This window comes from Lagopus leucura, unplaced genomic scaffold (assembly GCF_019238085.1).
Source record: "Lagopus leucura isolate 7727_CA_CO unplaced genomic scaffold, USGS_WTPT01 Super-Scaffold_100001, whole genome shotgun sequence".
Classification (NCBI taxonomy): domain Eukaryota; kingdom Metazoa; phylum Chordata; class Aves; order Galliformes; family Phasianidae; genus Lagopus; species Lagopus leucura.
In genome coordinates, this window is record NW_024962262.1 from 82,722,866 (window position 1) to 82,748,392 (window position 25,527).

Genomic DNA, 25,527 nt, shown 5'->3' on the forward strand with positions numbered 1-25,527 from the left:
AATAGTAAATGACAAAGATATTGGGAGGCTATTTTCACTTGTAAAAAGAATCCTGAAAAAAGTTCCAACAAAAAATCACTAGTTGAAATAGCAGATTCCAAATAAAAAAATGTAAAAATAATGCATTACTCAAATATATACAGATACTGGCAAAAGAGAATATAAAATCAAATAAGCCTTTCAACACTTGGGTCCCTTTAAGTTGAGAGTAAAACAACAACTGTTTCACTTATATATTGAGTGTATATATACCATCCGCTGATAAAATGTACAGAGGAAACCAATAATATCCACTCTGTCAAAATTCATTAGACGTGTAGAATACTGGCTTACAGTTCAAATAAACACAGGACTCCAGGTGTAAGAGAATCAGCTATTACGCTGAAACCTGGATCACGTCAAGAAGCTGCAACCAAAGGTGTAAAATCCTACTCAAATAGAGAATTATTTTTTTCTGTTATTAGTGGCATTTTTTTAGGACACAGTCCCAAACAGAGGAAGTCAAAACGCACATTTTTCAAAGTTATTATTTCTAATTTAAGGAATCTTGAAGTGTGCTTTAAAAATCTCATTCAACAATTTAAAGGAATCGTAAGCCATCTTAAAGTGTGTGAGTTCAGTATTTCTCCAAGAGAAAATCAGTGTGTATTACTCTGCTCAGACTGTCCTGGCCAATCTACAATTCATATGAGGGGTGACCAAGAAATGATAGACAAGACTTCCCAATAGCAATATACTTGTCCCCAGGACTGAGCTCCTAGCTTCTTCATCACGTGTATTTATATGGCACAGTAACCACTTTTTAACTGAAAAGCTCTCTACTAAAGTTGCAATTACAGTTTGATGTGCTCTGGAATTAGAAACGTTTCTCCATAGAACACAGCTCATATTCTATATGGACTAGTCTGATAAGAGACATAATGGGATGTAACTCCTGCACAGAGGATTGCACTCTCAATTACCAATTTTCCACTACTTAATAAATGCAAAAAAAAAAATAAAAAAAAAAAAATATAAAAAAAAAGATAAGCTTTCCTGGCAGCAAAGCAAAGCTGCCCGAGCCTTCTTCTGAAAGCTCACATGAAATTTCTCACAGATAGAAATCTCTTTTGGTTGCTCAATTACATTTCTATAAATTAAATTAACTTTTAAGTTCTGAATTTCCACTTTATTTTTTTTACCAGCTGATGTTGTTATTGTATGTCAAAAATAATCTTATTGAGAAAATATCCTTTTTTGCCCACCTGTAAAAACAGGGAATACTGATACATGAAAATAAATCTCTGTAGAAACAGGGCATCACATTGGTTGCAAATCTGTGGCCTCTGCAAGGGGTGAACATTCTTAAAAAATTTTACAACAGTTCTGTCAGAGGGAAATGATGTGGTTTAAAAGAACAATAACAGAAACAGCTACAACAAAAACTACTTTCTTCCTTTGATATATATGCATATGTATATATATATATATATATCGGTAGTATATATATATACGTGTATATATATATATATATATATACTATCGATGTTTAAAGTTACTGAAACTGAATAGTAAGTCATTTTTATTCTGTTATAGCATACTTTATTTGACAACAATTATGGCTTTCACAGGACAGTAAGGGGAATAGCTTGCTCGTAAAATCAGGACAATAGCATGTGAAACCACAAATACCAAAGGAATAATATTATTGCCTTTCAAATAATTTCACTGAAGTTAAGTTTATCAGGAAAGACATGCTTGGTCATTGAATACAAAAGAAAAGAAAAACAGTTTCCAAACTTGTGACATGATATTCTGATGTCTTTCTCACCAGCAATTCTATCATCCTCACTGGGACTACTGTTATTTCAGGAATAGGAATTTGTAGTTTTAGGACTCAAACTACAGACAAGTACAGTTAGTGGAGCAAGTACGTATTTGATCAGTGAAGTAGTGGAGGATCACTGGATATTTAGGTTAGAAACAATCTCCAGAGGCTTCTACTCCAAACTTTTGCTCAAGCAGTGCTGGGATGTGGAGTGAGACCAAGTTGCACAGGGCTTGATTTAGTAGGGTCTTGAAAATTTCTATGAATTGAGAATGAATAACTTGTCAGGTCAACTTTCTCTATTACCTGACTGTTCACCTAGCAAAGAATTTTCTCCTTATATCAAGCCTGAACCTCCCTGTTTTCATCTTCAACTTTCAACCTGACGCTTGTCCTTGCACCATGCACTGTTGTGAAAAGCCTGGCTCTGTTTCTCTGACAATCTCCCTGCAGGTACTGGGGGCTGCTGTTATGTTCTACCTCTCCACTCAACTGAGTACGAACCATTCTCTTAGCCTTTCCGCAGAAGATGTATGCACATATGAGACCTCAACATAATATCTTCATCTCCAAACAATACATTTTCTAATTCTTTTTAATTCTTTTCACAAAGGTGAAATCAAATGTTGAAGAAGAATTTCCCTAAAATTCATCAGTTCCTTAGAATTTAGAAGTAAACATTACAGAGTTGTCTCCTTTTTTTTCTTTTTAGTCAATATAGGGCAATCTACAACAATCAAGTAACTCACTCCAAAAGCTGTGATAGGAATTATCTACCTCAAAAAGAGTAAAGTGATAGAAATGTTCATTCATTTATACTAATAAATACTTTTTGAAATTCAGGGATTAAGGTGGTAGATAATTACTGAACAGTGTTTTTTCTGCATATTAAATGCTCATTATGTACTGTTATTACTACTTATGAATACCTTCCTAGGTTCTCAGTATCTTGCTATTCAGCTGACATAAGCTTAATACATTCAATTTAAGCTCAGTGTATTTCCTTTTTGATTATCTGAATAAAAATCTTTATGCATTCAAGAACCACTTTACACCTTTACAGCATGTAGAAGCTAAAAAAAGGTAGCAAGACTGTATAATTCTACACCAGAGAAATCAAACAACCACAATCTACAGGTCAATAATTACATGCAATAATCAAGGTAATAGGCAGTCTTTATCCTCTAATTAAATCCTTAAGCATACGATTAATCTAGGAAAATGCAGCCACAATGATATTTGGAATACTTTCAATTAATTTTGTGATAAATTAATCCTAGTTCAAACACAAAATACCAGTGGTAGAATATGCCTGTAGAAACAAACTGGTAGGAGATGGGATGAAGAGCTTGGGTAGCTTGCACTGACGACATGATTGGCCAGGATGAGACTATACATGGTAAAAAGAGAAACCCCAGAGTAAGTAATAGAAATAGAACAGAGATAGATATTAGCTGTATTATTTGTAATGAAACACTGCAGTTTTCCAGAACGGCTGAAACCTTTTTGAACTCAGATGTTTATAATCTCTATATGAAAAGTAATGAAAGTTTGGGTACTGGCGTTACATGCAGAGGAAGTGTTTGTATATGCTTTGCATACTGATCCGAGTCCTGTTACTCTTAAAAAAAAAATTTAAGAAAGTCTGAAGATTTTCTTTTCCAATTCTTTTTCTAATAACAACAAATAGCTAAAAAGCTGCCAACTTTGTCTACTCATGAATATGTTTCACTGTTAAATCTGCTAAACTATGAAACCTTTTACTTTCAAAAAAATGTTACAAATTCTCAGAGAATCAGTATCTGAACAAGGTCCACTGAATGCCTTCCTGCTACACACCTAACAGAAATTTACATCAGTGCTTTGCAAAAACTATTATTAAGACAATGTGACATTTCATCTCCTTCCTTTCCAGTGATTGTAAGGTTCTTATCAAAGCAATATGAAGAACCCATTATCCTTGATATGCAAGTTTCTTTGCAGTATTACTTCTCACAGAGAAATAAACGAAGCTCAAAATCTCTTGTTCTCAAAAAGATATAAATGTTGTCATTCAGCTGCCTCCTAGCTACAACCTGTGAAAAACATGGGAAAATAATACCAGACACATTACAAAAGAATTGGAGTGTATCCCTTTCCATCCTCATTAGTCTTTGTAGTAACAACTGTCACTTCTTGAAGTCTAGATACATATATAAAATATATTATATATTCACAGATTTTCTGCTAAAATTCACCTTTTTATAAGACTTGACTGGGACAGCCATACTTGCCAGGAATGCGTACAAAGTACATAGCCCCAGGGCATGAAGTGTGATATAGTGCAGTACAGACTTCTGAGGAAAGGTCTAACAGTCTGGCTCCAAGTATGCCACAACCCCATTCGGTTGAAGCAGAATGTTTACAAGTGTATTTCTGATGTTGCAAATTAAAAGTGATGACTAGCAATCCCAAACTCCAGTAATAGAGAGATCACAGTCAATTAAATTTATGATACTAGAAAAATTCTGTTTTGAGTTGCTGCTGATGTCTCAGATAAGTACTTTTTGAGTTTATACAAACAAGTGACTACTGTAACTTCAAATGAGCAAAGAGGAGAAGATAAAAATCTAAAATAACTGGGGAAGAGAAATAGATTATTTTCTATAACGGTAAGAGAATTAAATTAAAAAACAAGACTGCTGGTTGAGCATTAGGATAAACACTTATGATAGAAGAATCAGTGTAGGAAATCCAGAAACCCATAGTAAAGTTTCAGCTTAGTGCACAGAAAGTTAAATCTCAGAATCAATTAGCTACTGTGCTACTCAACATATTTCACAACAGGCTTTTTAAAAAATTCATTTCTTTCCTTCTGTTTGCTCGTTTGCAATTGACTCACATTCCCTTGAAGCAGAATAGTGAAGACCTCCTATGTGCCGGGCGTAACCTGGCAGCAGGCCTGACATGGCCATGCCACCCCTTGGGCATTACGGACTGCCTGTTGCACTTCTCTTCACGCTTACCTGCTGCACTCCATGATAGCAGCCATGAGACAGTCAGACACCGAAGCCTGTGCAGCCACACCATCATGCTGCTTACTCTGACCAGGCTAGCAGAACATATTTTCAGACTGAGCAGAGGTCAAGGGCTTACACCTGATGGCTGGGTACCCAGAGAAAAAGTGCAGGGGATTGTGGACTCAGTAGAGCTAACACATGCTAAGAGAAAGAGGTCTCACGAAGAAAAAAGCAAGCGCTGTTTCTTTGTTCTATCAGTACAAATATAGCCTTTAAAATTGAATTTGGGCTAAGAGGTGATTTTTTTTTTCCTTCCAAATTCAAATTGATTGAACTAGATGGTAAAATCCAGTGCTCTGTCTGTTGTGAAATTATATCACATTAATATTTGCTTCACAGCAAATGTTCCCTAAAAAAACCTTTAAAAAGTCAAGATGAATGAGGTTACACAAGTGAGTGTGTACATGTGCATGTCTGAGAAAAACCCATTGCAAAAATCTGGGCACACAATGTACTTACACAAGATTTTTTGATTTACAACTGATTTTGCTGATGCAAAATCAAAAAGTTCATAATCTCTCTTTCTGCAGGAGTCAATGAAGGTTTCTATGATAAAATCAGAAATGTGGAATGAGATTTTGCAGTGTGGTTTTCAAAGGCAGCACTTCTCTGGTTAATTCATGCAATACTCTCAGTTTATAACATTTATAAACTCTGCAGTCAGCAACTCAAGGTGACAGGAGAGCTCTGAAACATGGGGAGTAGAATGCAGAGAGAGGGCAAAGATTTAAGTCCTTCCAGAAGTTCCTCTCCTACTCTCTCTTCCCCCTACCTTGTTCTTACTCTTCCTAAAACATCATATAAACTAAAGCCAATTTAGAGGGAGCGCTTACGAGAGGCTTAATACCATCCATTTTAAAACTGGAGCAATGCAGTAAACTGTGGAGTCCTGTTACCCAGTTGCTCCCTTTTGAAGAAGAGTTGTCTTCCCCTCTGTTTAAAAAGAACGGAGGTAATTCTAGGCACTGCTGCAATCTAAGTAGTCGTGGCTACAAATATTTATACTAAAGCCTTTTAAAAGAGTGAAAAGAGATAGACACATTTTAAATAAGCTGTGCAGAAGTACAAAAAGAATATGATGGCTGGATACTATTTAAAGAATTCTTAGAAGCTTTCCGTTGCATTTTTTTTTACTTATAATAAAAGATAGTAGAACAGAAAAGGAAATGGAACGTGATTTTTTTCCCCAAGTGGTTTATGACAGCAGTCTTCTTCTTTGAAAAAGGTATTTAATCCATAGCGACCACCTTCTAATAAGTTAAAGCTATCTGCAAGAAATGGCCCAAGTCCTCTGATCAATGGACTCTACGCACACACTAAAAATGGAAGGACAATAAACCTCCACAGTGAAGCAACTTCTGATATCTACAAAATGTTATTTTTTATAGGTGATGCTCAGTAAGGCATGCCAAATGAAATAGATACTTTTTCAAAAGGAATCTGGACTTCTCACATGGGACAACACGTTCTCACATACAGGCAACTCAAGTCTACAAAAGGGATGCTAAAATCCAAACTTACTTTTTTGATGTTTTATGTGCAAGGCATTCAGGATGCGTTAATTTTTAATTAGAGAAAAAATTGCAAGATTTAAGAACTCAATACAATGGAAACAACCAATAGGTACTAGTAATTTTTACTGTTAGGCATGTTGAAAAGGGAACAAGCTACAGAGAGAATTAAATACAATCTGCAAAAACAAAAATAAAAAAATTCACTGTCTGTTTCTCATACAGTGAATCAGTGGTTCACCTCTGCCGAAAGACTGCGATGCTTTCAAAATGACTAGTAGCGTGAAATGAAGTACTGCTGCAGATTTGGTTGTCTAGAGATATTAGCAAATAAGTTCAGAGTTCTATTTTTATTTCAGTTAGTTACACTCTTTGAGAGAAAATGACACAGTTTGAGCACCCAATAACTCAAAGGAGAGGTACAGAGAAGTCCATCAACTCTTGTTGATGGAAGACTGGACTGCAGCAGAACTCTTGGCTGACTTTTTCCTCTGTCCTGAGATCCAAGAATCAGTGTGCTACCTTAACTGTTTCAAAAGTGAGAGCAGCTGTTCCATTTGAGTAAATGCAAGTCCTATATGCCACTGAAAGATGTAAAAGAAAAGAAAATGCCCCCCAGAGCTGTGTTTAGAGAGCAGTGGGTATTTATGATGAGACAGCAAACAATGCGACGTGCACTCAGACCTTTTTTTTTAATTATTATTTCTCTCACCCTATTCCATAATCAAATGAAAAGAAAAAATCACCCCAAACCATACGAGTTCATGTGTGGTCACTGGGACAAAAGAAATGTGCGTTTTTCTTCCACTGAGAACATGAGAGTATTTGATGTCTATCAGTTTAAGATGTTTTTTTCTTGCACTGTAAGCTCCTCATACTAAGCCTACCAGGTAACATAGCTTGCACATAAAGGCTGCAAGACACTTTATTACCTATATTTGTTCTTGAGTGTTATTCAGCACCTAACGATGAATTATTTTAGTGTTCAAACAAAACATAATCCATAGACACAAACAGTGCCTCAGACAGCTTAGCATAATAATGTTTGAACACATTGCTGTTACAAGTCAGTATTTTTTGTCAAGAAGTAATTCACAGAGATGACTGATTTTAATTATGCACATAATATTACAAAAATAAGGGAGTGCATTATAATCACTGTGTAAGTCCTTACCAAAATTACTTACTGGTTACAAAAAAAGCCAAAGTGTGTTACATTTTTGAAGATGTTTAGTATAATTTAATAAAGCCTAAATTTATTTCAGAATAAGCATTTAGAAGAAGTATTATTTAATGAATAACCAAAGTAAGTTATTATTCCTTGCACTCTACTTAATTTTATACATAAATCCCCAAATCCCTAAGCACAACAACTTGCAGTAAAATACTACTTTGTCTATTGTAATGACAGAATTATTGAAATGTTATCTTTACAGTAGCAGTCACAGAATCTACAATAGTGAAGCTTGATACAAAAACAATTTAGTTTTTCTTAGCCATGGGCTTTAGGAAATTGCAAACACTACAAAAAAGTATTTGCTACTTTTTAATTGAGTTCTGAATTTTTTAATTCAAACCTACCTTTTTAAATTCTCTGCAGAGAAAGCTTAAAAGATATAGCAACATAGAATCAGAGAAAGGCTTGTATTGGAAGGGACCTCAAGGTTGCAGCAGGGTTGCCAGCCACTAGATCAAGCACTAGATCAGGTTGCCCAGGGCCCCATCCAACCTGGCCTCTAACACCTCCAGGGATGGGGCATCCACAATCTCTCTGGGCAACCTGATCCAGCACCTCATCACTCTCTCAGTAAAAAACTTCCCACTGACATCTAATCCTAAGTCTCTTCTCCATTAGCTTAAAATAATTCCCCTTGTCCTAACACTATCTATTAGCCACATAAAAAGTTGATTTCTCTCATGTTTATAATCTCCCTTTAAATACCAGAAGGCCTCAACGAGGTCTCTAAGCAAGCTTCTCTTCTCCAGACTGAACAAACCCAGCTCCTTCTGCCTGTCTTCATATGAGTGGTGTTTCAGCCCTTGGATCATCTTCATGGCCCTCCTCTGGACCCTTTCGAAAAGCTCCACATCTTCCCTGTGCTGGGGGCCCAGCCTGGAGGCAGTACTCCAGATGGGGCCTCAATTAAATCCTTTCCACAGGAGAAAGCCTCTAGCTTCAACATATTTCTGCAGTAATGCCCCTCCAAATTATTTGGACTCCTGTTCTACTTGCTGAGAAACATCTGTCCCAACTTCTTGTTTCAAAGTACTTAACTGCAGTAATGGTTCTCTAAAGTTGTAAAGCATTACTTCCCTTCCCTGTAAGCAATTGCATTAATTGTTATGGGATGCTATGTAAAAAAAAAAAACCACAAAAAAACTCTAGTTATAAACTAGAAAAAACACAAAAGCAGTTATTTATCAAAATACATCACATGGATTTAAAGCAACAATAAATCCCTCTCTCTCTGTGGTTTTTTTTTTTTTTTTTTTTTTTAAATTTCACTCAAATATTTACTGGTTCCTTTTCCCTGAGTTCTACAAATGCTTCAGGAATCTCAGTGCTCATCACTTGCATCAGTAGAACAAGAACCTTCAGGGCACTAATCTCTTCTTGAGATAGTTTCCTCGTTTCCCTCTGATTAACTTCTAAGATTTATAATCTCTCACCAGAAATAGATTGCAGTCAGACTCCTCAGATCATTGATAGGAATCTGAAGTACTGTCATAGTTTACAGCAGTAATTAACGGGGAAAAGGCTATCCCTTTAAGCTATACAAATCACAAGAGACGATTCCTCTCATTTATCCTGCCAGAAATTTATTAATTAAGAACTCCTGAACTTCACAAGACAGTCATTATTCTTTCTTTCTCCTTCATGGGGATGTAAGAGCGCATTGCTTAAAATCAAGTTTTTCAGAAAGGAGAAAAAGTGGCATAAAGAGAGATCAAGTAGACAAGTATGATTTTTTAAATCAAATCCAAATCCTTGTTTTAAAATTCAAGTGTTTAAGTCCACCCACGACCCAGTGAAGCCTTCGATGAAGCACCTAATAGCCACCATATACCACAACAGCATTAAAAAAAAAAAAAAAAAAAAAATCACAAAAATTCAGATTTTTTCTTTGTTACTTTAATGTATGCAACTCAGATGCCTATACACCAATTACATTTGCACCAATTTATAATGTGTACCAGAAGCCTGACACAGTGGAAACATTTATATGGTATCTGACAGATAAAAGCGCAAATCCTATTTCTTTTCATTCTGGGTAGTTTTTTCCTAGCCCTACCCAGAAACCTAATTAAATAGATGTCTCTATATTGTGCCTTGAAGCTACTTTATACAAAGAGGGGTGGAAAGTGGAGGAAATTCCAGACCTGATGCATGTGTCATCTTTTCAAATTAAAATTCCCTGTCAGTTGACTAGCCCAACAAAATCACAGCCAGAAGTCATTTATGGAAAGTTCTTGTCACTGTAAGGCAATGTCTGTTGACCTTAACATTAATAACATCATAAGCTGAAATAAATTTGATATCAAAGATCACCACTGCAAAACAAGAATTTGCCAAACTAATTTCCTCAGGAATTCTATCTTCCTGCCAAATTGATAGCATTGAATATGCTCAGTGCCTTTGAACAACATTTACAATTCAGTGTTTGGTTACTGCGCCAGCATTTGGAGATATGTTTTAGTCAGGGCACTACAAACAACTATCACTAGCTCTTTCACATTCAGTGTTTGAGTCAAAGGAGCTAAAAAGAACATAATTTTAAAGATTGCTGTTTACTACCAACCAACTGGTGACCAACGAAGAAACACTAACATATGAAGACCTCTCCAACTGGCCTATGTAACCTGTTCTTCCTGATGACCAGCAACCATGCTGTCATTGTTACAGTGGTCCCTTGGCCAACAGCATAAGAGGAATTCCACTGGAATCATAATTTCAAGTTGTTTCAGAGAGTAAACTTCATTTCAGCATAAATTACAGGCTTATTAAAATGGATTTTTTTTTTTTTTTTTAAAGCCTAGTTAGGTACTTCAAATAGGAGAAAAGCAAGTGAAAGCAGGAAAAACTATGTAGAACTTTTCATTGCTAGATTAACTTAAAAGCATTTCTATGATTAAATGTGAATTTTGCATGTTTTTGAAGAAGGCTTATTGCTATTTCCACTAATGGTAAAATGAATTCTTTTTTAGAACAGGCATGTATTCTTGGTAATTTTGTTTATCTTCAGAAAACGGGATTCAGTTAAATTGTATTATCATTTCTACAGTCTTGCTTCAAGGCATAAAACTAAGCAAAACACATCATAGTGATCTCCAAGAAAACATTAAAAGCATCCTGCATGTACATTACATACGTGCACAATAAATATAGCTGATTTTCTTAGTGCTAGAGACTAAGACATTACTCCAGTGGATCCAGAGATACACTTTTGGCCATCATTTCCCTTTGCTGGAGCACATCAGCTACTTATTACAGATCAGTAAAATAAAACGTATTGTACTCCAGGCTACTTCCTGGCAGCTTGTATTGATTTAGGTATTTAATAATTAATCATCTCCTGAACGAAACTCTTCCATGTATTTTCAGCAGTGTCTACGGATGCCTTACATATGCACTACATATTGATACCAAATGAAAACAGTGGACTGCAGCTCTCTAATTTTAAGAGAATATAAACAACACCAGGATTACATTTGCTTAACTATTTAATTTTCCAGGAAGAAAATACAGATAACTTGACAAAGAACTTTTAGAATGGAAAGACTTTTAAGCTGCAACAGTAAAATCCTAAGTGAGGGGTTCAAACTTTGATGTCAACAGTGAAATCTAAACTTGGTTTAGTACTAGTAGTGAAACTGAAAAAAAAAGGATAAAAGATAACAATAAAAATATAGCTGCTGTACCTCACACAGAGAGAGCAAACACTTATAATCCCCCAAATTCAGCATCTTTATGCTTGGAAATACTGATTAAATACTGATTCCAATATCCAGAACCCGTGACGGTGGTGCCACTGGAATGGAAATATTCCTTTGACTTCCTGCATTTCCTACCATTAGCCTCCCAGTATGTACAGTTTAATCATCTCAGCTGATAGTTATTGGTCCACAGATACAGCAAGAGTTTGTTCCTGGCTTAGATGCTGCAGCGTACACTTGTATGGAGCTGTATGTACCCTATGTACTGTAGGGCATGTCCTCCGTACTCCAATGCCTGCTAGATCAAATGGGGTCAGTGATGAACCAAAGGTTCAATTCTGCTACAGCTAACTCTGAAGTACTGCTAGATTCCAGCTAACTCCCTGGTGAGACACCAGGTTCACTATTAATCACCTCTTGTCAACACATCCCTGTCACCTGGGTATCTCAATTAGCCACAGTGTTACAATCTCCACCTCTCAATACCCTAGATAATCCCAGGCTGCAGAATACATACTGTTCAATCAGTATGTGAGGCCTGAGAAATGATGAGCACAGGACCTATCATCTTTTTAGCAGTGCCACTGATCGATCCCAAGGCCTGAGAAGTGTCCTGAAGCGCACAGCTTACAGTACTTTTTGTTTTATGTCATGTTTAGTTCAGGACAGCAGTTTGACTGCATAGACTTTTGTCAGACAATGACTGCCCCTCTCCTAAAACAGACACGTCTTCTGGGGTTACCACTTACACTTCCTTTCTTTGAAGGGCAATCTGGCATGAAAACATCATCAGCAAACAGACAAACCAACCAACTTTCTTTGTCCTTTGTCGAATTTAAAAAGCATACACAGGTGGCAGATTCAACTTTTGAGGCTGTGATTTGTAACACAGCTCTCTATTTACAGACGTAGTGGAAATACCTCTATTCAGCATAAAAGAATTCTAAACTTCTGTATTATTCCTCAGTCAACAGAACACAAACTAATTACTGAATGTTCATGAGACGGGTCATTTCCATTTCTTAAATCAGCCTAAAAAAAAATACAACTTGGAGAAACAAACAAAAAAAAGCTTTTCTCAATGAGCTATAAGATCAAGGTCATCTTAAGCACTGAAACAAGGGGACCAAGTCTACCTCTCTGGACGTAGTATGACCAATTAGCTGACCCTTCAGAAAAAACATGTGGCTTAAACAAGAAAGCAGAGGAGGGAAAGGTGTGATCAGAAAAGAACAAGAAGAACACTGTGAAAGGAGAAGCAAGAGAAAGAGAAGGAAAAACAGGAAAATGATTTTTTTTTTGAATGGAAAATGTATGTTTTATAGAGGAATTTTTTTTTTTTTTTTCTTTCTTCCATAAACTTAGGACTCCTGGACACTCTAATAAATCAATTTTGATCATAATTTACTGCCTTAGAAACTAAAAATTGGCCTCACCCATTAAGATTTCTCATATCAATTCATACTATGGACATACATATGACATATGGATCAGAAAACAATCCATTCACATTGGGAAACCAATTATCTTATGACAATACACTGAGTAAAGCTGTTACTATGCAAATATCTACTGTATAAGTACTTAAAAAAAAAAACATAACTCAAGAATCTTGCTTAAGCAAAACTTAGGTTATAAAACCATTCCTCAGAGGTACTGCTTTATTATCAAAATTCAGAAGATCTCATTCTATATTTCTAACAGCTATAAACTTGCCATTTCCTATCTGAGTAGTACCATAGACCCAAATGGAATTAACAGAATGTGTTTGCATATTATTTAAATAGGAATAAGGGGGATTATGGTTACTGATAGCTTATTTCCTGAAAGGTAACCACTCAATCAGTTATAATAGGATTTTTTTTAATGCTAACATTCTAAAAGATTAACATTCGATGTAAGACACAATCTTCAGAACAAATGGCCATGTTAAAAATAATTCAGGCTTTTTCTTTTAAATAAACTGCTTACTGCTTACCCATTAATCTTTCATTTTAAAATGCTGAGCATAAGAGCTGATTACTTTGCAAACATAAGGTGTCAGTTTTGATATATCAACATGATGCCTAATGGAAGACAATGTTTCCAAATTCTTGGTTTTATGGGAGCTTCAACCAAAGAATTCCTTTCCTGTGTTTTCCCAACAGCTACAGGTGTTAAGGACACCAAATGTTTCTACTGGAAAAGGAGAGAGGGCTAAGGACAAGACCTTTCCTGCTACAGTAAATGTGTCAAAAGAGAGGCCTGCTACCAAATAAAATACTTTTAAGCCTATACTTCCCCAAAACTCTATAATGACTAATTCCCTCTGAACAGAAAAAAGGATAGAAGGACCATTGGGGTGCAGAAAAAAAAAGCTTCAGTATGACATCATTGCCTGTCTGCTAGCCAGGAAAGGAAGAGAAGGATTATCTGAATGGTGAACATCTGGATTGTGTATATAAAGGCAATGAAGAATTTTTATACATATTAGTTCACTGAGTTCCGCTGAATTTTATCTTACAAAGAAACAGTAGTGCTATGCTATGCTTTTATAATGAAAAAGCAACAGAAATTCCAGTGGTCTGGGTTAATGTATTAAAAGATACACACACACACATTTATCATTCACCACTTCTTTACTACATTTAATTGAAAAAGTTCAGTAGATACCCGAAGCTAAAATTAAAGCAAAAAAATAGTTTGGCAAAACTGGTTTTACTCTTTCTGTTAGCATTTCAGGTCCAAAGATAGTAAGTAACATAGTTCTGATCACACTGAAATCCAGAGTGTACCCAATCCTTCATCTCAGTAACATGAAGACTGCTTACAAGAAATGCTGCAGTTGAAATTCTCCTATTCCTTAAGAGTACAATTTAAACTAAAACTATACTTTTGTAATACATTTTTACAGCACAGCATAGCACATACTACATAAGTAGCAACTGTGCTTACATGGTTACTTGGGTTGTGCCCAGACACTACTAGTTTGCCTATAGCAAGTCTAAGAAGTTGCAGTATACAAAACCCACTTCTCTTAACTGTAGGTTAGAGCAATACGTAACAAAACATTCTTACCTTGCACTGTTAGAGTTGCCGATGCTTCAGCTTTTCCTACCATATTTTCTGCTACACAAGTATATGAGCCCATGTCTCCTGCTATAACCTTCCGGATTTTCAGGGTATGATCGTCACGGATTTCATACCTTTAAATATACATAGTAATATATAACTAAGGTAAGTGATACAGAATTAAAAACTAACAGAAAACTAAGGCAGAACTCTGTACAATTTCTATAAAGGCTAAGAGCAAGGTGTTCTACCACTAAATTTTTTTATTCATCCATTTCCCCTATAAATATTTGTGAATTGTTACAAATCGAGAATGTAAAAATAAACTTTTCAAAGCAAAATGTATCTATAAGTATGCAAACCTGACTATGATTTAATTTACAACACAGGTCAGTTTCTATGACATCACAAGAATCGGTGCAATACAATTGTAAAGAGCTCTATTGCAGAACGCTGTAAGTATTAGAATTCTTTTAACAGGCAAATTTAATAGTAGTTTTTATTTTCACCATAATTTTTCCATCCGAATTGAAGAATTATTATTTTTTAATATGCTTGAAAACACTGTCCTTGGGAAGACAAGAATTACTTAAAATTCGAGATAAATCACAACACATTCAATATTTTTTTTAAAGAATGATGTGGCCTTTTACCATTTTCTCTTCTTTTGTCACCTTTTCTTCCTCTGTACATAATGCTGTCAATGTGTTTCTCTTCGTGAAAAGTAGACATTTCTCTTAAAAATGCAATAGCTTTTATTAAAGCTATAGACTAGATTAACAGGAATCTGTATTTGGTTGACAACTAATTCTGCATCTTCTTCAATTCCCACCCACTATCCCCCCAGCAGGCTTTTAAGTGATGTCTGGGAATTTCAAGAAAATAAATAATACATCTCAGAGCTACGTTTCCTTTTAGTAAGGTATTTCACTTTTTGGCCTGAATTGCAATAAAGACAGGAAAAAAAAAATTAGACTCTTAATAACAAAACCAGGTATAATCAAGGCAGCTTGGTACATTAATATATTGCATTTCACATCAATTGCAATTCCAATCCTTCTTGTTGTTGTAACCTAATGTATCTGTTATACGTTCCCCATCAGTTTTAATAATTACAGAAGACTTATCAGGTGAAGAATTAATCCATTTCAGATATTACTGACTCAACTGAGTTTTGTTGTATTTGTGTGCTGTCACAACAGAAGTTTTGGAAGAAGTAGTTGTTAAGTTTTAATATAAATTATAATTTCAGAGCTCCATAGTAATTAGAAATGTCTTATTCTGTCTTAATTCAAGAAAAAATATTGCTAGCTGTCAAATGGCTACATCATGTACAAAACTAATTATCAACAGAAAGATAATTCTATATATTACACACACCTTGCTTTTGGTAATTCCCCATCATCTTTCCTCCATCTTACTGTAGGGACTGGGTCACCTCTTGCCTCACATTTAAACTCAGCGCTGTCATCCACAGTTACAGCCAAATTACTTGGTCTCTTCACAAAAGATGGTCTTTCTAAAAGGGGAAAAAAAAAAAAAAAAAAGGATTAGTCCAGCAGTTCTGTGCCTGAACTGTGAAATTGTGATTTTCCCTAAGTTCAATTCATTAGAGCAATGAGAACAGTGGGATGAATCCAATGGAGATTCTACCACTGTTCCTCTGCCACCTAGCCTCAGGATAGGAGCTCAGCCAGCAGACAAGATCTGTAGACATGTAGACAGCTAGCATTATTCACCTCAGGATCCAAACACAGTCTTCTTTCTTTTATATCATAATGTCAAATGTAACTGAAGGAAAACACAACTTAAACAGCTAATCTGTTTAAGTACAGATCCTTAGAAAGAAATGGACCTGCTCTGAAGTCTCAGACAAATGACTACTCATCTGCTGCAGAGCTTCAGACAGAGAGCACAAACTAAGTACTATCTCACTAGATTCCAAGTAATGCCCAGCACAGTATCTCTATGAGGATGCTTGCACATGTCCGCAGCAGCTAGAATTTGGTGCAAGCACTTCCACAGCTAGTTTAGAAAGAGATATTCTTCCTTCATGAACACACAAAGTAAGCAAAAGCCCATTTTTTCTGTATTATTCTGGTTCTCAAATATTGCTGTTATTTCTGATATAAGCAGTAGGACAAAGGTGACCCCAGTTCTGGATCACTAGAGTCAGATACATAGATTTTGCAGAGTTTTCTCCCATATCTTGAAACAAAATGAAATTTCAGCACAAACCATGCTGTTGTGGTAACCCTTCTACAAGCTAGAAATTCCAGGCAAGAAATCCATATACTTTTCTACATACAATAGGATCCAAAGCTTTATGATTCTGTGCTACCCATAGAATTTTACACCGGGGGACAGTGAAGCTTGCACAAGCACAAGAAATAAAAGCATTTTGACAACTACTGGGACACTCCCGGAATTACTCATCTGGAAAGGCAGTATCAGATGACAACAGGATGTCCATAAGAGAACGGGAGTTGCTTTGCATGTTCTGCTGATTAAGGCAGATGAACTTTTTTGTCTATAAAGCGATGAAAACTTTAAGGGAGTTGAGAAGACAGCTGCGTGTTTAGACTTGTACAACATACAGCCCGCTAAAACTGGAAGAGTATGAAGCCATTGGCATAATCAGGAACTGTAAATATTCAAAAAATACACTACATATTTCTAACAAGAGTACAAAAGAACGAGGAAGGGGGAAAGACAGCTTCATATTCTTAGAAAGTGACATTTGTGTTAGGTTTGACTAGTATGATACTTCATGAATATCACTTCGATGATACAGACAAAAACATTAGAAATTCATTATTATAAAGCCTTAATAAATGGTTTTAAAAAGACTGAATTGGAAAAGGCAACACAAAACCCTATAAAAGAACTTCCATTAGTCTGGAGGATGTCCAGACCAGCAGGACACCTGTCTCACAGAAAACTTACCTTTGTTTTGCTTTATAATGCTAGGCAAACAATATTGAAACAGCAACCTGATGTTCATGATGTTAATTAAAGCCATGTTTCACATTCAGTAAATAAAAATCAAAACAAACAAAAAAAAAACCCCTACATTTATAGACATACATACATGCATCTACTTTTTTATAGGTACAATAAAAATGTAATCTGAATGTACCAGATTAAGCATCATAGTAAGAACACTTAAGGGAAAAATATTTAACTTAATTTTGTAAAATAAAAAGGACTGACCTGGTAAGGATATGATTGCTGAGCAATGGGAAAAAAAAAAACAACCAGCCAACCAACAAAAAACAACGAACAAATAAGAACAAACAAACAAAAGACTCCTCAAAACAACCTGGAGGTGCACTGAACTCTGTATTGTTTCCATCTACAACTCTTGAAAATAAAGATTAGATTCTGTGTGCCTGATCAATTTGAATTCTATGTACTTAGGAAATATTTACCTGAAGACAGTTTCCTCCTCTTTAGAGTCCTATCAACCCCAACTTAGGATTGCGATCTCAAGTTGGGATTCAGGACTGCAATATGCAATTTCAGCGTATTTTGTACATCTTAGCTCCTGTCCTCTGAGAGAGGAATTGATGACAGAGTAATGTATTTGAAGTGAGGAAGCACAGAAGATTTCTACAATTACCCTTGCCTGCATATTAATCTTTATTTTCTTTTAACGCATTGAATGTTCTAAGTTTATTTATTGAGGATTGCACTGAAGAAGTCCAGTTGGAAGGGACTTTCAAAGGCCATTGAGTGCAACTGCCTAATTTCTACAGGATTTCCAGGCTAACCACAAGTTAATGCACACTAATGAGAGGGTGTTGTGCAAAAGTCTCTTGAACACTGATTGGCATTGGGTATTAACTACCTCTCTAGGACAACTGTTCCAGTGTATAACCACCCTTACATTAAAGAAATGTATCCCAGTGTCCAGTGTGAGCCTACTGTACCCTTCCCTCATGCTCTATGATCGGTTCCCAGGTGCAGAGCCCTGCACCTCCCTCTGTATCCCCATCTTAGGCAGCTGCAAAAAACAATAAGGTCACCTCAATTTCTTTTTCTCCAGACTGGCCAGTCCAAGTGTTCTCAGCCTCCCCTCATGAACATGCCTTCAGCCCTGCTATCAGCTTGGCTGTCCTCCTGTGGATGCTCTCAAGGACCTTAGCATTCTTTTTATATGGTGGAGCCCAGAACTATGCACAATATTCAAGGTGAGGCCACATTAATGCTCAACACAACAAGAGAATTGCCTCTTTTTTAACACAACCCAAAAATGTGGTTTGTACTCTGGGCTGCCAGGGCACACTGCTAGCTCACGCTGAGCCTGCTGTCACCAGCACCCTCAAATCCCTTTCTATTGAGCTGCTCTCCATCCATTCATTGCCCAGACTGTGCCTGTGGCAGGCATTACTCTGTCCCAAGTTAAGAATTTCCTTTAAAGAACTGCATGCCATTGTTGATGGCTCCAGTGTACTTAAAACCCTTTGCAAGGCCTCTCATCCCTCCAGGGAATCAACAGCACCTCCCAGTTTAGAATCATCAGTGAACTTGTTGAGGATGCACTCTGCTTCTGCATGCAGGTCATTGATAAAATTGGTGAACAGAATTGAACCCTAGGACATACTGTTCCTTAGTTCGCTTCCCTATAGTAGAGTAATAGTCCAAGAGCTTTTGTTTGCTTATTCATAATACTGTCATTCAAGTGGTAAAAGGAATTACAGTGATACTAGTTTGAGTGTCTATCTTTGTCAGACAATTATTTGGTAAATACAAGGAAAGCTTAGCAGGGAACACTTTGAAACTTTCTAATATTACAGTCTCTGGCTTATAATCCTCCCTCTGATCTAAAGCAGACCTAAAAGCAAAATTTCAACTTCCAGATAACGAAAAAACTATAAACAGAGGACTGATGCTGGAAGATATTAATGTATGAGGTCAGAATGCTTTCCATGCTTTTTGACTCGTATCTAAAGTCTGACTTGGTAAGACAGTCAAAGCTTGTCCTGTTTTAAAATAAATGCTCACTAGATTTTTCAGGATGAATATCAGAAATGTATTTGAAGAGAAAACCACGTGGAGTAAAATTGAAAGAAAGATCTCTCTGATGAATCCCTCTCATAAGTTTTCAGAAAGTAATATTTTCCAGCATAAATTACATGTAACAGTTCATACAGTGATTCTCTGGTTAGTAGTAGACTGATTCACCAATACTGCTGACTAAGAGCCCAGATTACTCATATAAACACAACTTTCTTTCAATCTTAGATTTTGCTTGGAAGTTTCTAAAGGCTACTTAATGATAAATTTCCTCCCGAAGTGCTTCAAAGGTATATTAAAGGTGTATTAAAAAAAACACAACAACAAAAAACAAAGCAACAAGACGGTGGATCACATGAAGCCTTTAGCTTCTAAAAAGTAATCACACTATCTTGCTGCATATTCCATCTCAACAACTTAAAAATGGCAGATAAGCTCAATTTATTAAGGAAATTACTGCTTCACAAACTCTGAACAAGACTTCAAGTTGTTTGCATCATATTTCTAAACATTAGTGAAAACAGACGACAGTGTAAGATTGACAAGATAGACCTTAAACCTGAATAAGAAGTTCTGCAGTCAGCAGGACTGCTATTCTGGACTTTCGTAGGAGCTGATTTTGGACCAGGTTGGCAGGGTCCCTTGGGAAGCAGTTTTGAAGGACAAAGCAGTACACAGAGGCAAAACATTCTTCAAGAATGACATCTTGAAGGCATTGGAGCAGTCTATTCTCATATGCTGAAAGAAAAGCTTGTGGGAAAGTAGACCAACCTGTCTGAACAGAGAGTTTCTTCTGGAACTAAAGAAAAATAATGAAACTTATGACCTCTGGAAGAAGAAGCAGGCAATTCAGGAAGACTTCAAAAACGTCATGAGGTTATGCAGGGAAGAAATTAGTAGGCCCAAAACCCAGCTAGAATTAAACTTGTCACTCCAGTAAAAGACAATAAAAATGCTTTTATAATTACATAAATACTAAAAGAGGGACTAAGGAGAATCTCCACCCTTTGTTGGATGTGAATGGAAACATACTGACAAGAGATGAGGAAAGGCTGAGATACTAAATGTCTTCTTTGCCTCAGTCTTTATTAGTAAAAGCAGTTTTTTTCTCAGGGCATCCAGCCTACTCAGCTGCAATACAGAGACAGAGATCAGCATGAGACCTTAATAATCTAAGGGGAAATGGATGGTAACCTACTACATCTACAAATCCACTGGGATGGGATCCATCCAAGGGTACTGAAGGAGTTGCTGGAGGTGCTTGCCAAACCTTTAATACTTTACCGGCCCTCCCATTTTAACTGGGGATGTCCCAGTTGACTAGAGTTGGTGAATGTAATACTATTGTACAAGAAGGGCAGAAAAGTGGATCTGGGGAACTACAGGCCTGTCAGTCTGAGCTTGGTGCCAGGGAAGGTCAGGAAACAGATAATTCTGAGTGCAATCACCTGGCATGTACAGGACAGCGAGCGTGGATTCCTGAAAGACAGGTCCTGACTGACCAGCCCAAACACGTTTTGTTACAAAATGATCCGCTCAATAGAAAAAGGAAATGCTGTGGACGTAGTTTTGCTCGAGTTAGCAAAGCTAAATCTGATACAGTGTCCCACAGCTTTTGCCTGGAGAAACTGGCTACTTGTGGCTTGGACAGATGCACTGTTTGCTGAGTAAAAGTCTGCCTGGATGGACAGGCCCAAAGGGTTACTGCAATTGGAGTTAAATCCATTTGACAGCCAGTCATAAGTGATGCACACCAGAGCTCAGTACTGGGGCCATTTTTGTTTATTTACAGCACTGGATATTAGAAGAAAAATATTCTCCAAAAAGATTGTCAGGCACATCCAGGGATGTAGTTGAGTTGTTATCTCTGGAGATGTTCAAGAAATGTTTAGATGTGGTACTAAGGGACACAGTTTAGTGAGGAAATATTGGTTGTAGACGGACAGTTGTACTACATGATCTTGGAGGTCTTTTCGAAACTTGGTGATTCTATGATTCTACGATAAACACTGAAAATTCTTAATTAAAGGCTTCCTAGGAAAAACAAAGTTGGACATTTTCGTACATGTGGATATTTTCATTAACACAGTCTTAAAGAAGAGTTCTTACCTAAAACAGTGAGCTCTGCAACTTCGCTTTCACGTTCTCCAACCATGTTTGTTCCAACACAAACATACTTGCCAGCATCGTTCTTTCTTGTGTATGTGATCATAAGCTTTCCACCTCTGATCTAGGACAAATCAAGGATAATAGAAAATAAGAGGAATGAACAATTTAACAGTATTTATTAACTTGAAAAATACTGAAGTTCAAGGCACATATGGAAGAAAATAATAAATAAAAGCCAAGGGGAAAACTAAATAAAAGGATCTAACGTGGTCAGTGACAGGAAGAGAGTGTATGTATGTGTACTCTCTATGAGGTATTTTGTTCAAGTTGCCTGCAGCTAGAAATCTATCCTTGAAAATGTGACATCTTGAGCAGTGTTGGTCTCTTATTATCACTGTAAGATGTACACACACAAAGATGACAGTCAGTTATTGAGATAAATGAACATGCACATATAACACAGATAGTATTGCATACAAATTTCATTCTTTTGCCTTTGGCATTCATTGTTTGAGAACATAAAAGATGCATCTTTTGTAACCCACAGTCTTGTAATGCTGTAATTTCAATGGGGATTTCAAGTATGAATAATAACAATAATAAAAAGTAACCTGCAAATGCACATATTTTAAAAACTTGAAACTTCTAGATTGTTAACCTCCTGAAACAATAAGCAAGGGGAGAGCATAACTTATAGCTAATAACCTATCTATATTTATTCTCGTTTTACCTATCCCTAAATCACAGAATACTACTTACTTTCAATTAATATATACAAAGGGTTTTAAAAAACAATTCCAGAACTATTTCCATATCCAGTTAGGAATACCTATATATTCAGATATAAGTGCAGAAATTAAAACATCAATACCGAATGTGCTGGATTTAAGAAAGAAATGTATTTGCACATCACAAGAATTTACTGAACCCACTGATGATTTCAAATCCATATAAATAGGAAGCTGTGATTTTCATACATGTTTTAAAAGCTTAAGTCCGACTGACAATCAGCAGTATTTGTGCTCCTCTGTGAATTTGGCATTTAAGAAAATCCCCTCCAAAGCCTTTACAACTTGACACAACTGTGCATTTTGCACAATTTCAACCACTAACACGAGCTATTCTTCTGAATTTCTTCTAGGAATCACCACAAATCCTCTTCAAAGCACAGATGGAAAAAAAGCTTTAAAGCAGAAACATTTGAACAATTAAAAATTACTGAAAGCTGATTTTCATCCAAGTTATTTGAGATTTACATAAGGATTTAAAGGAAACATTCTCTCATGTCTTGCATAAACCTATGAACATTCTCTTTCTACTCTCATGGTCTTTGAGGCAGATTTTCAAACATATGGCATGCCTACGGAAAGTAACTGTGGTTCCAATATAGAAATTTTTAACGCATTTAGATTTTTCTGCTTTATTTTTTCATTTAGGTTTTTTTTTTGTTGTTTTTTTTTTTTTGTTTGTTTTTTTCTCTTTTAAAGCAAAATAGAGGTTAAGAACTTCAGCAATAATGAAGACAACCTATGAATAAATATATGATAAATTACGCTATAATGATAAAATAATGATAAAATGTATCAGAAGCGCATGTAGAATTACACACATCTATAATTAAGCATTCACAGATGGCTAGAAGAAATTGTACTTCCTCTGCTGGTCCACTGCCCAGGTTTTCCATTGAGTTCTAACAATTAATTGCCCATCATCCAAGTAAGATTGATCAAGAACTTCTATTTATTAACAAGACATTACAAATTAAATCTGTAGCTATGACAAAATTATGTTCTATATGTGCCATGTTTGCCACTTTTTCTCTCAACAGAAAATCCTGCAAATACATACGGATTATGGACCAATAGCTTTATCTAACAAAGTACACAGTGGAATATACGTATGTGCATTTTTGTAGCTATATCATATCTGGTATCAAGAGCAGTAAGCAAACAAATCACAGATGGAGGTAGTATCTGAAATTATAACACATCAGATCTTTCTCTGCGGACACTTCACAGTTAACCATGAATTTTAGTTTGAGTGCTTCGAATCTTCTTTTCATATTTGTGCCCCCGCCTCAGAACACATTAACCGGACTCGAAAGTAATAATGGCTTGAAAAAGTAACAGGCAGTGTAACATTACAGGGAAAATTCCAGAAAAGCTTTTATATACTAACTACAAAGATAAGTCCTTTCTTCCCAGTGAACAAGACATACTAAACAACTTTCTTACTTATTCTCGTAGATGTTGCATACCTTGGGAAAAGAATTGCTTTGCTAACTGCCAAAGCCTTAAGTTCGATTTCGAAAACACGGAAGCAAGTATGATATTTTATTTATACAGGAATGATGTCATGTCATTTTCTGACTTTTAATGTCCCCTCAAGATTTCATACTGTTCTCTGCCTAACAATTTTACTAGGGTCCAGCAAGTAGAGAATATGAAAATAGTACTGAATACTGTTGGGAAAAAAAGACTGCAATCAGCAATTCACAGATGATCTTTGGTTGTATATAATACATATGGAGTTTCATACTTGCTAACAGAATATATGATAACACAGTGATTTACAAAGGCTTACTGAAAGTTATTTTCTATGACCTGCCTGCCTGATTATATTTTACTCCCCATGAGTAAAATGTTCATTCAAGCAAGTCTACTTCATGTATTTCCTTAAACAATAATTAGAGATGTTGATACAGAAAACTACAGGCACTCGCATAGCTAACTAGGTCCAGAATTGTAAATTATGACCACCCAGCAGCATAAAATCATACAAATAATGAATCAACTCGGTCAGCCATAAAAACTTACCCAAGGGTTCTACAACATACCACCAGGTATTCAGAATTTCTGTACAAATATATACTTATCCTACAACCATATTTTATTCACCTATGTTTGTGCGTTTGTAAATTTCTGTACATAAAAATCCACATCTGTCTGCATTAAAAAATGTTTCATATATGTGGGTGATACATTTTCTATTCAGAGAAATTTGCTATGTAATATGAGAAAAAAAGAAGACAAGAGAAATGATTAGCAATATATCCAAATACAATGATGACTAGCATATTTTTAAAATTTTTCTTTTACCTCCTAGTTGCATTCCATTTAATAAATGAAATCTGTCCCGTTCAATAATAATTCTAAAGCAAACCTAGGATACAGAATGAAACACTGACCTCTGTATGTACAATCATTTTTTCTGCATATGTAACATCACAAAACTCACATATTTCAGTCTTCTATAGTAGAACTTAATATCACATTTTATTTAGAATGAAATGTGATGGGAATGAGATATTAGCCTGTCTGATAAATTCTGTACTTTGTAAAGTGTAACCTCTACTTCTTAATGACAACACAACGATTATAGAACTTGGTGAGTACAAGCAATTGTAAGATTTATGTAAAGATATACAAGTAAAATTGTACAATTATTTCCTATTTAGGAAACACAGACTTCGCACATTTCTGTCCATATGGTCTAGCATTCCCAAACAGATTAGTACACCCACTTTATTACTTATCATTGCATCATAAGCTGTAAGGCATGGAATAGAAGCAATAAACTAGAATTTTGAAGTTTTAAGAGTGGCTGAATAAAAAAGGATAAACGAATATCTGCTTATTTTTTATTTAAAAACACGCATCTTCCTACAAGCCTTATGAATCCCATCTATCCTTCCCTACCTATAACAACATGCTTAAGCATCATTGCAAGACACTAGCCATCAAAACATGTTTGGCATAGGTCTCCAGCAATGTTCATTTCAACTTCAAAGTTCAAGCAAGTCTTTCTCACTTCTGGTTCTGTTTTCTTGGACCTTAAAAAGACATGTTGCCTTCTACAGATCAAACACAAAATACCACATGAAAGAAGTTTAAAAAAAACCTTTCATCTGGTCATTCTCCAATAAATCTGCAATGACAAAATGCAATTCAATTGTTTCCCAACACAACAGTCTTGCAATGATGACAGACTAGAAATCAGAGTTTATAATGAACGAGGCAAAATGCATACGAAGGTA

The 25,527-nt window shown here is 35.9% G+C and overlaps 1 protein-coding gene across 1 annotated transcript in view; it reads right to left on the bottom strand.

The window, feature by feature from the left end:
• Positions 1–25,527, bottom strand: part of ROBO1 (roundabout guidance receptor 1) — a 130,649-nt gene that overhangs the window by 69,051 nt on the left and 36,071 nt on the right. The window contains exons 3-5 of the mRNA XM_042867424.1: positions 21,492–21,612; positions 15,744–15,882; positions 14,370–14,497 (exon numbers count right to left, since the gene is read on the bottom strand). Coding sequence (XP_042723358.1) covers positions 14,370–14,497; positions 15,744–15,882; positions 21,492–21,612 — 388 coding nt within the window. The remainder of the gene's footprint in view (positions 1–14,369; positions 14,498–15,743; positions 15,883–21,491; positions 21,613–25,527) is intronic.